The sequence below is a fragment of the Maniola hyperantus genome, chromosome 1 (genome assembly GCF_902806685.2).
Source record: "Maniola hyperantus chromosome 1, iAphHyp1.2, whole genome shotgun sequence".
Taxonomy (NCBI): domain Eukaryota; kingdom Metazoa; phylum Arthropoda; class Insecta; order Lepidoptera; family Nymphalidae; genus Maniola; species Maniola hyperantus.
In genome coordinates, this window is record NC_048536.1 from 727,962 (window position 1) to 744,553 (window position 16,592).

At 41.2% G+C, this 16,592-nt stretch overlaps 1 protein-coding gene across 2 annotated transcripts; it reads right to left on the bottom strand.

Moving 5' to 3' along the window:
• Positions 1 to 126: 126 nt before the first annotated feature.
• LOC117988417 (thioredoxin domain-containing protein 3 homolog) lies at positions 127 to 11,659 on the bottom strand. 2 transcript variants are annotated; one of them, XM_034975593.1, is made up of 10 exons: positions 11,518 to 11,659; positions 10,784 to 10,887; positions 9,095 to 9,166; positions 7,396 to 7,545; positions 6,741 to 6,939; positions 5,838 to 6,008; positions 4,455 to 4,612; positions 3,320 to 3,540; positions 2,007 to 2,232; positions 127 to 357 (listed from the first exon to the last, which is right to left on the bottom strand). In XM_034975593.1, the coding sequence occupies exons 1-10, from the start codon at positions 11,657 to 11,659 to the stop codon at positions 127 to 129; spliced, it is 1,674 nt and encodes a 557-aa protein (XP_034831484.1). The 2 variants fall into 2 exon arrangements, with proteins under 2 accessions (XP_034831484.1, XP_069356852.1); XM_069500751.1 differs by lacking the exons at positions 10,784 to 10,887; positions 11,518 to 11,659 and adding an exon at positions 9,916 to 10,014.
• Between the last annotated feature and the right edge of the window lie 4,933 nt (positions 11,660 to 16,592).

Consider the following 16,592-nt stretch of genomic DNA (forward strand, 5'->3'; position numbering starts at 1 on the left):
ATAAATTGGGTGAAAATTACTCGCCGCACCCTGTAGTTTCTCCCCACGAAAAATAGTGGGGCGCGTCTTCGTGAATTGAACTATCTATAAGTGTCCACTTCCCAACTGACCCTTGTATAAAAAAGCCTATGTCGTTACAGGCGGCGGGGAAGTCGCCTTATCCACGTGCGTGTCGTCTTCCTCGTCGTCCCCCTCGCCGTCTCCCTCGCCCTCCGCGTCGCCCTCCCCCTCGCCGTTGTCTTCCCCTTCCCCCTCCCCCTCGGCATCGACCTCCCCGCCGGCCTCCGCGTCTTCGATGGCCTCAGGCGCTTCCGTGCTTGCGCCTTGTTCCACTTCGTCTTTGGTTTCTTGACGCTTCTGAAAATGTTTCCAAAGATTCAATGATCTGGGCTTGAACTGACTGAACGATAAGACCCTATTTTTTATCATTCAGACCTTTCATTCTCAATGGGGACTTTAGAAGTGTCTCTCGCGCAAACTATTCAGTTTAGAAAAAAATTATAAAAGAAACCTCAATATCATTTTTGAAGACCATAGATACCCCACACGTATGGGTTTGATGAAAAAAATATTTTGAGTTTCATTTCTAAGTATGGGGAACCCCAAAATTTATTGGTTTTTATTTTTATTTTTGTGTAAAAATCTTAATGCGGTTCACAGAATACATCTACTTACCAAGTTTCAACAATATAGCTCTTATAGTTTCGGAAAAAAGTGGCTGTGACATACGGTTCCGTTTTTTGCCACTCGGCTACGGAACCCTAAAAATGTGACTGCTTCGTCACTAATCATCTAGATATGAGTACGACAGTATTATAGTCTAATTCATTAAGACGCCTGAAAGGATTAAGAATTACAGAATTATTATTATCCTACATTTTCTTTCTTACGAAATAGGCTACTTGACTCATATCTAATTCCGTCCAATAAATGATTATTTATTATAGTATTTTGCTTAAGACAACGAAATATATCAATAACAATTATTAAAAACGCAGGATGGATATATAAATCCAATTTAAAAAAATACAGTTTTTATTTTTATTTGAAACGCAGAAAACGCTGTCAGCCATGATGTGACGTCATTAATATGTAAACAAAGAAATGTCATCCTTATGTCACGCGGGGACTAACGTAGTATCCATATATATAAAATTTAGAGTCCTGACTAACTTATACATCAACGCACAGCCTAAACATCTAAACAGCTGGTTCTAGATACATGAAATTTTGTGCGTGTGTTCTTTGTAGGTAAAGAGAAGGTATCCACTAGGAAAGGATTTTTTGAAATTCCACCCCTGAGTGGGTTAAATGGAGGTTTGAAATTTATGAAGTCCACGCGGGCGAAGTCACGAGCATAAGCTAGTTTTTATATATTTCTAAAAACTCATAGTAAACGTAAAAAAATATCGTTTTCTCTTTATAAATTGAATAAGTTAATAAGTTATTAAGTAAGACTTACAACAAAGTGATCTTTGCAAAAATAAATTTGGATTGAAGTCGTTAGTCATATAGGATCCCTTTAAGCAAGTCTTTGCGTGTTACGTATATTTATTTCACTGGGCACTCTAATCCACAACTTTCCTGTGGTCTTTATCGATGCGTTTTTTACATTCTCGGATGATACAATAACGATAATTACTATATTTTTCATGTAAACTAGTATAGAAGTCATGTTTATTAAACTTTGGGAGGTTATGCTGTTGTTTACAAATGCATGACGTCAGAGCACAGATAATCTATCGGCCAAACATGGCCGACAGTGTTTTCACGTGGCTAAGAAAAATATATTTTTAAATTAAAGTTTTACGGTTTTTAGGGCGCAAAAAAATATAGTGTTAATTTTTTTGATATAATAGGACAAATATTAACCATTTAAGACCAACTTAAAAAAAGTGTCAAGTAGCCTATTCCGGAGACTAAGTGCAAATATGCATATCGAAAATCCTCCCAATGTGAACTCCGGACTTTGCAAACAATTTTGTAACTATTCAAGTCCAACCAACCTTCTTCTTCTTCTTGGACTTTGCTCGTGGTTTCTGCTCCGGCACGCTGTACCCTGGCGGGAAGAATCGCCCACATTCCTCGGCTCCCACCACGGTGTCCTCGCTGACGTGGAGTGGCCCCAGGGTCAGCAGCTCGTCAGGCGGGCCGGCAGGGGGGATATCCTTGGGGTCCACCAGTAGAGGTTCTGCTACTCCAACTGCCACCATGAGGACTATGGTTTCTGAACTGCGTAAAAAATAAAAAGTATCGAATAGATGGTAATTTCCTTGGAAAGCCATACTAAATGCTCAAAAAAGATCTTCCGATCCCCATTGCTGTGCATTGGAGTAGTCTTCAGCTGAATAGTGTTCCGAGTTAACGTTCTTTGAGGTGGTTTTATAAATTTCGGGAACAGAAAAAGTTACAAAACTCTTGGAGTTTTTTGGACGAGTTTTTTTTATTGACCTTTTGTTTTGTAACCAAAGGTTGCTTGGAAGCAATGGAGATTGCTCACAGATGGCTTACAGCGATAAGGCCGATTTGACAGTATGCTACATAATTTATTTGTTTTTCCTGTACCTATGTTTCATTCAATCCTCAGAATAAATACCTTTAGAAGTAGCCCTATTGTGACACGTACCTACTGTTAGAGCGAGATAGCTAAATGCATTTAAGCTCTTATTAGACCGTGACAAAATGATTATGTTTTGTCCTTATCACCGTGGCCACTTTTTTTTGTTTGCCAGAATGTATTTGTACGTGAGATTTTGGCAAAAAACGTGAAGTTAGGTTATGTTGACTCAAGTATTGTAAATAAATAATTGATTCGTTTTGTTGTTTTTGTTTTTGAAGTTATTGTGCAATGGTGGGTTGCAGTATACTAGGCTACAATAGCCGAAGCGATATAATAGGCTACAATAGGCTACAATAGCCGAAGCGATATAATAGGCTACAATAGGCTACAATAGACGGAATAACATTTCACAAGTAAGTACCTCTGCTTGAGCGAGAGGGACTGAGGGGCCCACGCTAGTTGCATATCTGGTATATCAGATTCAATCACACAAAGCCGCTGCTCGATTGCGGTAGAATGACAGCTATAATGTCACGATCGCAATCGCCTCTGATTAGTTGGCGCTCGCTCACTATCGGCCATAATGCATTGTTGCAATGAGAATCGGACAAATTCAGCCAATCAGAACAATTTAGATTGTAATAATGATTGATGCTGGTTTTACGAAATCGACCTACAGACGAGTGAAAATTTCATTTCCAATACAGGCAGTTGTCAAGTATGTATTTAAAAAATATATAGATACTATCAGCAACTTACTAATCCTTCTCAGGCCTTTCTTCATACTTTTCAAGAGTCTTACACAAGAGCTTGTGTTCTTGGATACTGGCATCAGCGAAGAACCCGTAGCGCAGGAGCCTGGGAGCCATTTTCGGTGTTGCCGCGATTTGGAGGACGGCGCGGCGCTGCCATGCTCCGAATATCATGGCGATGTGGGGTGGCTCTGGAGGCGTTGCTGGTTGAACCAGGCCTCCTACCATCTAAACAAAGATAAGATTATTATGACCAGACGCTGCAACCGCGTCGGCTTTTGTTGCGGCAAGAGCGGACGTAATTGCTACTCACGAATTGGTCTCCCTCTCCACAGTTACTACTTAAATAAAATGTCTTCAAGACCACAGTGTTTAAATCGTTGTACTTAGGTATCTCAAGGCCAAAGAATATTAGCCATGTTAAACGACTAATATTCCCCTTTCCTCTCCAACTAATCGTCAAGCTTGTGCTAGGAGTAGGTACGACAATAGTGCAACGGGCGGGGTTTGTCGACCTTTTTTGGTTTTCAGTCCACTCCTTTACCTGTAGAGCTATTGAGGCCACACACCCCTGCCACTCAGATGAATTATTAATATTATAAGCCCTTCCAGGTTAGCCCGCTTCCGTCTTAGACTGCATCATCATCATTTTGACGACCTCCCTGGCGCAGTGGTGAGCGCTGTGGTCTTAATAGTGGGAGGTCCCGGGTTCGATTCCTGGCAGGGGTTTGGAATTTTATAATTTCTAAATTTCTGGTCTGGTCTGGTGGGAGGCTTCGGCCGTGGCTAGTTACCACCCTACCGGCAAAAGCCATGCCGCCAAGCGATTTAGCGTTCCGGTACGAAACCAAAGCGGTATGGGTTTAATTAAAACTGCCATACCCCTTCCAGGTTAGCCCGCTATCATCTTAGACTGCATCATCACTTACCACCAGGTTAGATTGCAGTCAAGGGCTAACTTGTATCAGAATAAATAAAAAAAAATCATCACTTATCACCGGGTGAGATGGCGATCAAGGGCTAACTTGTATTTGAATTAAAAAAAAATATTTTCACAATTTGGAATTTGTTCGCCGCCTGTGAACAAATTCCAATTAGCTATACTTTCCAACCGCCAATAAGGATGGCACTAGAAGGTCTACCTTAGGAAACAGTAGGTCCAGTATAGACGCTCTTTGGTGTCGGTCAGCCGGCACGAATAGCCCCGGCACGCCGCTAGCCTTCAGTTCGTCAGCTACTGTTTTCTTGGCATCCTCTTCTGCTTCCATACCTTCCCCGTAAAGGGCTCGGCGTACTAACTCTGCGAACAATTCCTAGATTAGTACAATCTCCACTTTTTAATATGGGTACCTTTCAGTCAAGAGTGTATATTTTTTTAATCATTATAGGAAAACGCTTGACCATAATCACACTTGATGGAAAACGATGATGTGGCCTAAGATGGGATCTGTTTACCTAGAAGATTTGTTTGTACCTTGTTTTAAAGATACCCGGGTTGTAATTGGTAGGAAACACATATCGTGGAAGAGTATTCCAAACCTTAGCCATGCGTATGAGGAATGATGACGCAAAACGTTTCGTGCGTGTAGATGGGATGTCGATGACATAAGGATGGAAACTCGTCCAAGGTCTTGCGGTTCGGTGGTAAAATGGCATCTTCTAGGCAAACGCGCTTTAACTTAGGCTGCATCTTCACTTGCCAGCAGGTCTGATTGCTGATAGTAGGTACAATAGGTATATAAATTTTAAAAATTGGGGTTATGTTCTAGGTAGCTTATTAACTTCGTGACGTAAACCTCCTTTTTGTTTCTTTCCATTTACGAAGCCACTCATTGCTGAGGGTCGTCCATTAACATGATTCACATACTAAATGGTGAGGGTTCTCTTGAGATAGAAATGCAGTAGGCTCCTAGATGCTTCCACATACCAATCGGCTAATAGTAGGGACGATTTACATTGATTCTTAGCTTAATGATTATTTATCGTCAGGTGATACGGTAAGAGAAAAGGTAGGTAAATTCCGAGACCTCCAAATCTGAGGCTGATATCTATAGAGCGCACTTTGACTGCGCTCAGACTTAAGATTGAGTTAAAACGAGACAGATTTATGTGAGAGATATAGCTCGGTCTCGTTTTAACTCTGTCTTAAGTCTAAGCTAAGTCAGAGACCAGAGTGCGCTCTATAGATCTCACCCTGAATTTTCAAAGTTATCGGTTTGGGTCAACGTTGTTGAACTCGCACAATCGACAGTTACGCCCATTTCACACGGCAGTCCAGTTTTTTGCAGGATCCCGTTTTCTGCAGGATCCCGTTTGATGGCGAATGTGTTTGTATGCCAGCGTTCACACGAGCATCCCGCATGCAGGATGCTCGCTAGCATATTATAAACAAATTCGCCATCAAACGGGATCCTGCAGAAAACGGGATCCTGCAAAAAAACTAGACGCCGTGTGAAAGGGCTGTCACCTAACTATTGTTACAAATGGATCAAAGACTTCTTGTCTTCGTGACAAAAGGTGCTTACCAATCACGTTTCCTTCTTTGTCCGGCATTTTCTTGAGCAGCAAAGCAAGCGCCGGCCTCTCAACGAGAGCGGCCGCAGCCTCCGGGTGCGCAAACTCGGGGTCCTCCATCGCGAGAATCCTTGCTCCATCCTTGCCCACTACCACTGGACATTTATCGGCCACTAACACACCTGGAAAAATTTAATCCAAATTAGTTCCAACCAGGTTAGTAAATAGTAGGTATGTATTTAGTTGCCTTAAAATTGAAATTAATCTAAAATTGAAATATATTGAAATAATTGCCTTAAAATTGAAAGTAAACGGCGACAAAATCACGTTTGTTGTATCTAGGAGCCTCCTTAAATATTTATTTTATTCTGTTTTTTTAGTATTTGTTATTATAGCGGCAACAGAAATACTTACATCATCTGTGAAAATTTCAACTGTCTAATTATCACGGTTCATGAGATACAGCCTGGTGACAGACGGATGGACAGCGGAGTCTTAGTAATATGGTCCCGTTTTACCCTTCGAGCCTCAATAGCTCACCAGGTAATGGAGTGGACTGAAAACCGAAAGGTCGACGGTTCAAACCCCGCCCGTTGCACTATTGTCGTACCTACTCCTAGCACAAGCTTTACGCTTAGTTGGAGGGGAAAGGGGAATATTAGTCATTTAACATGGCTAATATTCTTTTTAAAAAAAAATGTTCAGATTAGACTACTAGTTGTTTTGCGTTTACTATAATCATAAGGGCAAAACAATGTCATGATTAAGAACCCCTGAACGTTTCAAAATAGTCGGATAGACCTACGGAGTGCCGTTTGGTGTGTTTGATCGTTGTAAAAATGTCTTAGGGTCTGAGCACTACAGAACATCAGCTATTTCTGTACCATCAAGATTACACTAAACTGAGTACTTACCGTAAGGCTCCAGGCTATCGGAGATCCTCCTGAGGTTCTTCTGCGCATGCGGCATCATGAGTCCAGGGCAGATGTCCGCGAAGTGGGTCTCGAGGCGCGCGGCGCGCTTCTCTCGCCTCGCGAGGCGCGAAGCCTCGGCTGCGGACGCTTCCTTCTCCCGTCGCTCTTGGAGCAGCTTCTCTTGAGCTAGTGCTACCTCCTGGAAAAGTGGGAAATAACTTTATGGCAATTTGAGTTTCTCTACGTGATCAAATCCGAAATGAGGAGATCCGTAGGAGAACTAGAGTAACCGACATAGCTCAACGGGTTGCGAAGCTGAAGTGGCAATGGGCAGGGCACATAGTTCGTACAACCGATAGACGTTGGGGTCCCAAGGTGCTGGAATGGCGACCTTGCACCGGAAGACCCCCACTAGGTGGACGGACGGCATCAGTCGAGTCGCAGGGAGCCGCTAGATCCAGGCAGCGCAAGCAGTGTCCAGCAGTGGACATCTATTGGTTGATGATGATGATGATGATGAGGTGGTTAAAGAACTCGGAACAGATTTTCTGACTGCTGGCATGAGATTGTTCTATGCAGCTGCAGGAGTAAGTATACGGAATGCTTTAACCAATGAAGGAACAACTGGGAAGAAGCAATAGTTGTTTTAGTTGACCTGTTCTGGTGGAGTCAACTCGTGGGGCGCGCGCTGGACTCGTTCCTTCTCCCCCTTCTTCACCAGCTCCTCGTTCTTCAGCTCCTCGACGATGGTGCGCGCCAACCGAGGAGCGTCTGCGCCGAACACCACGTTCACTAGTTGACCACCCTGGAAAATATTTTACAACGGTGCTAGTTGTGAAAGATGTATTTATTGGTTGGTCCAGGGAAAGTTCAGGTTACCGAGTCTGACTTTCGGAAGGTCTGTCAGGTTTTCACGGACCACCGATTAACAGATTTTCACGGATACACAGATAGCTTGCATCCCAGGATATGTCGATACATAGGACACTTTTTATCCCGGAAAATCAGAGAGCTCCCACGGGATTGTAGAAAACATAAATCCACGTGAAGTCGTGGGCATCATTTGCCTCTATCATTGAATTGCTTTTATCTACCTACTTATCTTACTACTTTCTACTAATAGAGATATATAATAATATATATGATATGGCAATCGGGGAGGGAACGCGCCGCACACCCGCACAATCCCAGCGATAACCCGATGCGGACGGGGGCGGATGACGTGCTGGTCTCGGGGCGTCCCTCGCCTCAAACCCCTCATTGTCATCTCGACCTGTCGCGGACTATAGATACGTTGGGATAGTTATATAGCTATCGAAAGCTATTTGAATCGGGGTCATACAGACTGATATCAGATCCGAATCAAGATTTCTAGTTATACGAATGAACTATTGTTATAGTTTATATGGTTTTTATTTTGTGGATGTTTGATCAATACCGTCCACGCCCGTGTATGGTGCCACCCCATGGTCTACATACTGTTCATCATAAACCTTTATGTCTATATTATACAAGTAATATTTTATTTTGAACTCACTGGCACTTATGTTTAGGTTGAATTTCACTTAAATTTTGTTCGATGCAATCCTTTCAAAAGTTTCAGGGTATTGCTATAGAAAGTTTAATGTTAATGCCTTTAGTTTCAGGAAATGGCATGCTTATCATTGGATAGTTAAACGGCAATTATAACTTCGTTTTAAATTAAAGTTATATCTTTACCTACCAACTGAGTCGAACACATAAGTAGGTTCTAATTTTCATAGGACTGATTTTCTACTTTGAATGCTCTATATTATACCTCATTAGGCTGCTATCAGACCTGATGCTGGAAGGGCGTTTCTTAAAAATCAGCAATAAACTAAGCATTTTAGTTAGGCAATATGATTAAAAAGTGTTTTTTCTTACTTTTTAGGGTTCCGTACCTCAAAAGGAAAAACGGAATCCTTATAAACTTTGTTGTCTGTCTGTCGGTCTGTCAAGAAACCTACAGGGTACTTCCCGTTGACCTAGAATCATGAAAAGTAGGTAGATCTTATAGTCATTAGGGGAAAAATCTGAAAACCGTGAATTCGTGGTTACATCACACAAAAAAAATGTCATGAACTAAAATTTGTATTTTCAATTTCGAAGTAAGATAACTATATCAAGTGGGGTATCATATGAAAGGGCTTCACCTGTGCATTCTAAAACAGATTTATATTTATTTTTATGCACCATAAATTACGTGCAAAATCGAAAAAATACGACTGTAGTACGGAACCACAGATCTGCTTCCTTTATCTATAAAATGTACGGAACCCTCGTTACGCGAGCCTGACTCTCACTTGGTCGGTTTTATTTAAGAAGGTACTTACTGCTAGGAACATCCAGGTCGGTTCACTTCTGTTTCTGAATCTCTTCAGGCATTCTATTGTATCCGCTTTTGCCTGTGAAGAAACGGTGCGTTACATAAAGGGCTTGCCAAAAGTTACCTACCTACGCGGTAGAAAATACCGTAGTCTTTAGAAAGATATATGGCGGTTTTGTAGAGCATTGTCTCTGTCGTTGAGACCGACAAAACGTCACATAGGTATGAGTGATAGAGACAAGGCTCTACAAAACCAAAATCTCATTCTAAAGGTCGATGTAGATTAGCTTATGCAGCGTAATGTAAGTAACTATACGGTTTAGGTACATAGGTAGATTCAGTGTGTCATTCGATAAAGTGCAACCCCAAAAAGGAGTAAAACTAGACCACTGTCGACACTAAATTCATACCTACTTATATTATAAATGCTAAAGTGTATCTTTCCGTCTGTCTGTCTGCTAGATTTTCACGGCCCATTCATTTCCCCGATTTCAATGAAATTTGGTACAGAGATAGCTTGCATCCCGGGGAAGGACATTTGCTATTTTATCTCGGAAAATCAAAGAGTTCCCACGGGATTTGTAAAATCTTAAATTAAGCGGACAAGTCGCGGACATCATCTAGTAATTCTATAAATAAGAGTTGCATCAACTTAGACTTTTTTTAAAAAGAATATTAGCCAAGTTAATTGCGGACTAATATATTCCCCTGTCCCCTCCAATTAGCGTAAAGCTTGTGCTAGGAGTAGGATTTGAACCGGCGACCATTCGGTTTTCAGTCCGCTCCTTTAACCGTTGAGCTATCAAGGCTTTGACTGATAAAACTGACCACAGCTAAATGCAGATTGTCGCCACCAATCTCCACCTTGATCTTCTTGAGGTTGCCCACCATGCCGATGCACGGGCCACACCACTCTGTATACACGTCCACTACTGCGAATATATAAACTGACCACAGCTAAATGCAGATTGTCGCCACCAATCTCCACCTTGATCTTCTTGAGGTTGCCCACCATGCCGATGCACGGGCCACACCACTCTGTATACACGTCCACTACTGCGAATATATAAACTGACCACAGCTAAATGCAGATTGTCGCCACCAATCTCCACCTTGATCTTCTTGAGGTTGCCCACCATGCCGATGCACGGGCCACACCACTCTGTATACACGTCCACTACTGCGAATATATAAACTGACCACAGCTAAATGCAGATTGTCGCCACCAATCTCCACCTTGATCTTCTTGAGGTTGCCCACCATGCCGATGCACGGGCCACACCACTCTGTATACACGTCCACTACTGCGAATATATAAACTGACCACAGCTAAATGCAGATTGTCGCCACCAATCTCCACCTTGATCTTCTTGAGGTTGCCCACCATGCCGATGCACGGGCCACACCACTCTGTATACACGTCCACTACTGCGAATATATAAACTGACCACAGCTAAATGCAGATTGTCGCCACCAATCTCCACCTTGATCTTCTTGAGGTTGCCCACCATGCCGATGCACGGGCCACACCACTCTGTATACACGTCCACTACTGCGAATATATAAACTGACCACAGCTAAATGCAGATTGTCGCCACCAATCTCCACCTTGATCTTCTTGAGGTTGCCCACCATGCCGATGCACGGGCCACACCACTCTGTATACACGTCCACTACTGCGAATATATAAACTGACCACAGCTAAATGCAGATTGTCGCCACCAATCTCCACCTTGATCTTCTTGAGGTTGCCCACCATGCCGATGCACGGGCCACACCACTCTGTATACACGTCCACAACTGCAAATTTCAAGATCATGTAGTTCCTAAACACATTATGAAGAAATTCGACTACATCGTTGGTCTGGTAGGTTCATGTTCCGGCTTTTGCCAACAAATTCTCAGTAATAAGTAGGTAGTTGTTGGAGATGATTTCCAAAACCACTACAAAGTAAAGATCATCGCATCATTGAAGGTAAGTACCTAGCTTTATTACTTTATTACTTAGGAGGTATATGCTCTGTTTCCCCAAGGAGTTTATCATCATCATCAACCGATAGACGTCCACTGCTGGACATAGGTCTCTTGTAGGGACTTCCACACGCCACGGTCTTGCGCCGCCTGAAATCTGAATCCAGCGGCTCCCTGCGACTCGTCTGATGTCGTCCGTCCACTTAGTGGGGGGTCTTCCAAGCTGAGTCTTCCGGTGCGCCGTGCGAGGTCGCCATTCCAACACCTTGAGCCCCAACGTCTATCGGTTGTACGAACTATGTGCCCTGCCCATTGCCACTTCAGCTTCGCAACCCGTTAAGCTATGTCGGTTACGGATCTCCTCATTTCTGATTTGTTCACGTAGAGAAACTCCAAGCATAGCTCTCCCGTTCGCCCGCTGAGTGACTCCCCTCAAGGAGTTACTGTGTAGGAACTCACCCAGCAGTCCATCTCTGTGCAGGAACTTGTTCCACTCGTCGTCGGTGGCGAGCTCGGCCTGCAGCTGAACCTGCGCGGCCTTCTTGCCTGCGCCGGCCGCGGCGGCGGCGTGCGCGTTTGCGACCGCACTCGTTATGGACATGCCGCCGAGTGCCGCCACATACGTGGGGGGTTGGGAGCGTGGTAGGAACGGGTAGAGGCGGCATTTTGGTTCAGGATTTTCGGACTTTAAATATCAGGGAGATAATAGCAGGAATTAGGAAAATCGATTGGATCATCTCCTTCACTACGCAATGTTATCACAAGCACTTGAAACAGCCTTAGAGACATTGTAGTCTTATCATTATGGTGGCAAACATATAAATGGGATTAGGACAAAAACTGGCTTTAAAATATTACTTATCCAAAACAATCCAAGGACTTAAGTCTTACTTAGTTTCAGTTAAAGGTAATCTAAGGAATTAGGTAGTTTGCGTCATCATGGCATGGCTGGGGCTTGGAATACTACTCTTCTGGGATCAGTGGTCAATAAAAAAAATGGTATTTTTAAATTTTATGAGACATTTGAGGTACCTACGTAAAAGGATAGAATTAGAGGTAGTAGAGAATTGGGACAGATTGTAAGGATGGCACCCGAAAGATGATACGAGCGACGATAGATACATTCGGACTCCACCTCTCATTCATCATTATCGCAGAACACATTCACGTCCACAAAAAATTCAATACTAGGTAGCCTGTACTTATGTCAGGTGTCTAAGGAATAAAATTTGCAAAAGTCAGCTCTGGAAAATCACTTGCAATATGTAAACACTCGTAACAAGTAAATTTTCGCAAGTTTTTCCGTGGGAAAGTAACTTTTACTATTTGCCTTTGCCAGTTTATACCTAGCGAACACTTGGCATGTCTCCATTCATCCATCAGACATTGATACAAAATTCGTATTTTCCTTTCTTTGCCACATTCCAAGCAACCACATATTCATCATGATTTTCACCTAACATTTCCTCGATGATTTTCTTTCCTAACATTTTACATTGTTTCCTAACATTGTACAATTTTCTAACATTTTACATTACATTTTACATTGCAGATAATGTATTTTTACCTAGTTAATCTCTACCAATTTTTTATTAAGTTTTTTTATTAATACTTTTTACCAATTCTTGGAGTTTCATAGCTCTGCTACACCTCGCATGACTAGCAATGGAAAATTATACCTATCCAAGGTGAAAGTTTGAGTTTTATGGGATTCTTTTGTCTTTGAGGTTTGCATGCCCATCGAGTCGGTCCGCGATAAAAGTCGCCTTGTTCAAATGGAAATTGTGTGTTGTAGTCTAAATCCGAAACATGGGCACATCGATGATGTCCAATTTTTATAGTTTACAATAGGGTCTTGGACTGTAGCAATAAAATGATATTATGATTGTTTGTATAGCGGTAGTTTATAGGGCTAGAATTAAATCATGATTTTTATTTATTTTTGCCATGACCGACCGTAACGCTGTAAGGAAGGTGATTAATGACGTCAAAATCCATAACCGACAATTTTTATTTTATTAAATTTGCAGTGGACTTGAAGCAGCGGCGTCAGGACAGGACCCCGTCTCGACTCCACTGTACGGTAATGACTTGACGGTAAATTTGATAGTGTATGGCCAGCGTAAGATACAGAATTTCATGGGAGCCTCACGGACAAGGTCAGAAGAAGGCTGTGAAGAGAGTGGAGTGAAGGTGGAGTGGAGACGAAGGTGGTAGAATACCCGGCTGAGTTTGTTGTGGGTTCTTCTCAGACCTGGACGCGTTTGGAACCCTCGTAGCTTTAGTTTTTAAGTTCGCGAAAAGTACATCTTAGAAGTATATCATTTCAAAAAGTGTAATTTATTACCTATTTTGAATGAACCATTTGATTTTATTTGATTTGATCTGTAGAAGGTCCCTTCGTTACTTTTGTGTTTCCTAAAACATTAAAAAACCTATTCGAAACGAAACATTCTTTCTATGGTGTACGCATGTGGTGAACTGACTATGGTCAATTGACTGGTCGAGTAGGTACCTACCAAATGTTTTCATGATTGCCTAGACCCTAGGCAAAAGATGCAACGCTGTTTCGGCATTTGACAGTAACTTACACGTCCTACATAACCTGAAGTAAGTAGGTAAGTTATTTTCTGTTTATAAAGTTTCAAGATGGTTTCAAGCTGATATATACAACTAGCTGATGCCCGCGACTTCGTTCTAGTGGATTTAGGTTTTTAGGATAACAAGTAGACTAATGTCACTCTTCAAGTTTTCAACTAAGTAGGTAGATATATCCATGCGAAATATCACGTCAAACGTTGCTCCGTTGTGGCGTGATTAAAGGACAAACCAATAAACATACACAGTTTTCATTTATAATAGGTATGGATAGTAGTTAGGTAATTTATTTATGGAATTGTATGAAAATATAAAAAAACCTCTCAATATCAGAATTAAAAACTCAATATTAGCGATTGTTTGGTTTTGATTTAGATTAAATTAAAAAATAAATTAAAGTTTGTAATTTTGCTCGCACTTTCTTATAACTTCCAAAGAACACCTATATCATTCTCATCATTAGTGGGAGTTTTAGTTAGCAAAAAATATTATAAAGTTGGCGCTTCTTTGTTTTATGAAAATCTGCACAGTAGCGACATCTCAATTCGTAACGTAAAATCGTGCAGTTTCTGTTGGCGCCCAACGAGGGGCTGTTTAGTAGTTCACTCTGCTGTTGCTTTGTTGAACTAACTAAATTGGAACTTTGTGAACCTTACGACGACGCGTTGAACTATGTTATATAGTAACTATAATAATTTATAGATGTCGCCAGCGGGTGATACAATTTTTTTATGGTAGACAACTTTCACAAAAATAAAAATAGAGTAACTACTTAGGTATACCTAAGCAGTTGCTCTATTTTGATTTTTTTTGCCATTTATCTAGCGACTACTTCTTGTTAGGTAATGGAACCTAGTAAAATATGTAATTAATAAGAAAACACCGGGTAAGTGCGTGTCGAACCATTATAGTGTAGGGTTCTGTAGTCCATAGTAAGTAATACACTAAGTTACTACTTAACAAGTTACTAATTATTTTTTATACTATAGCTACTAAATTTAAAAGTAATTTAGCTAGAAGCAACCATTTATCTGGCAGCCGGAGCGGAGATTTTTTTTTCAAGCGTTCCTTGTTTCTACGGAATCATAAAAAATACATTAAGACGTAATGTATTTTATATTTACTTATACTTACCTACACTAGCGGCACGCTATGATGGCCGGTTTGACACATTACAATAGTGATGTGGAATGTCAATTTATTCTCGAACAAAAAACAATTAAGTTTTGTTTTTGTACCTGATTAAATAGGTTTAATAAAACAAAAATGTATATGTTTATTTAATTTATTTGAACGAACTGAATATTTGAACGAAAATGAATATACATACTTTATATGCACACAAGAAACATATGAATACAAAAGATACCGAAAAAGGTGCCACAAAAGGCCATAATTAATCAGATTCGTCCATACTACTATTTTCACTGTCGTCACTGCTATCATCACATACATTAATAATTATATGTTCGTTTTCTATAATATTATCTATTTTCACATCTCTTTCATAATCTTCCCTTATTAATTTAACAGTTCTATTCACAACCTTTTCCCAGTCTCCTTTAGTCACATGTTCACAAGCTTCTTCTAATAATTTTAGCATTTTTTTTGTGGTAAATGGGGGTTCTGTATTGTGTCTTGCAGCATATCCCTTAATTTGAGCCCACACCAACTCAATCGCATTATACTCACAATGGTAAGGCGGTAACCGTATAACTCTGTGCCCATGTTCTAATGCTATTTCGTCAATGACGTATCGGATCTTGGTTGGTTTGTTTTCTTTTAAAAGACGTACTAATTCCGCTTTTAACATATTCATGTTTGCATCTACGCCATTTTTACGAAGCCATGCGACGATATCAGCTTTCTTTTGGGATTGGGCAGGTGGCTTGTCAATTTGCATCGAGTGGTATGGGGCGGCTACACAACATTGAGGTAAACCATTCAGTAAACTTTTCTCCATTCATGTCTTCATGATAGTCTCCAGTGGTTTTTGACGCAAAAGCCATGAGAGAACCTTCGACAAACCCGTTGATGGTTCCGGCGTGACAAATTATAAGTCGCGATCCTTTTCCTACAGGAACTTTGGAAGTAGATGCTGCTGTGTCATCGTTCCAAGAACGGCCTACAGTATGGTTAGCATTAAGCCATGTTTCATCCAAGAACACAACATTTTGCCAATTTTTGATTTCTTTCACTTGCCGTAAAAAAGTATACCTTGCCATCGCTATATCAAATCTTTCCATCAATATTTTGCGTTTGTTACATTTTTTGTATCGAAATCCAATGGTCTTCAAAATCTTCGTTAAAGAACTTTCCCCACCGAAGAATAATCCAGCTTCCTTCAGTGAATGCACCAACTTTTTTCTTGTTGGATACTCCTTCTGTAAATAGTAGCCGTAAACATGTCTTCGGATAGCATCGGCATCAAAGCTATCGATGCCTACGACTGGTTTTGCTCGTTTTCTCTTTTTTGGTGTGTGAAGTTTATTTTCTTCTGTGCCAGTCTCGCCATATTTTTTTTTAGTTATCCGTCTAACAGTTCGTTGTCCAATATTAAGCGCATCAGCTACGCGTTCAACCACTGACGTTATAGGTAAAATTGGCCCTCCATTTTGAGCTTCACGATCGAAATAGTTACGAAGGCGTATTAGGAACTCACGTGTCTGACTATTTAGAACAGTTCTCTGCGTACGTTCGGTCATATCGACGAAATCCACAACAAAGGGCTTGAACAGAGTCCAAATTAACGAGCAAGGGTCAACAGTAATGCAGTATCAATATTTGAAATCCAAAGCCAGGTCAAAACTATATCACAATCGCATTGCACTGACAGTTTATACTTTTCGAAGCAACGTCAATTCGAAACTGCTTTGTTTTGCATTGAGCATTGACGCGAGTTTGCCGGAGGTAGTAGTTGTGCTAGCCAGCGATCC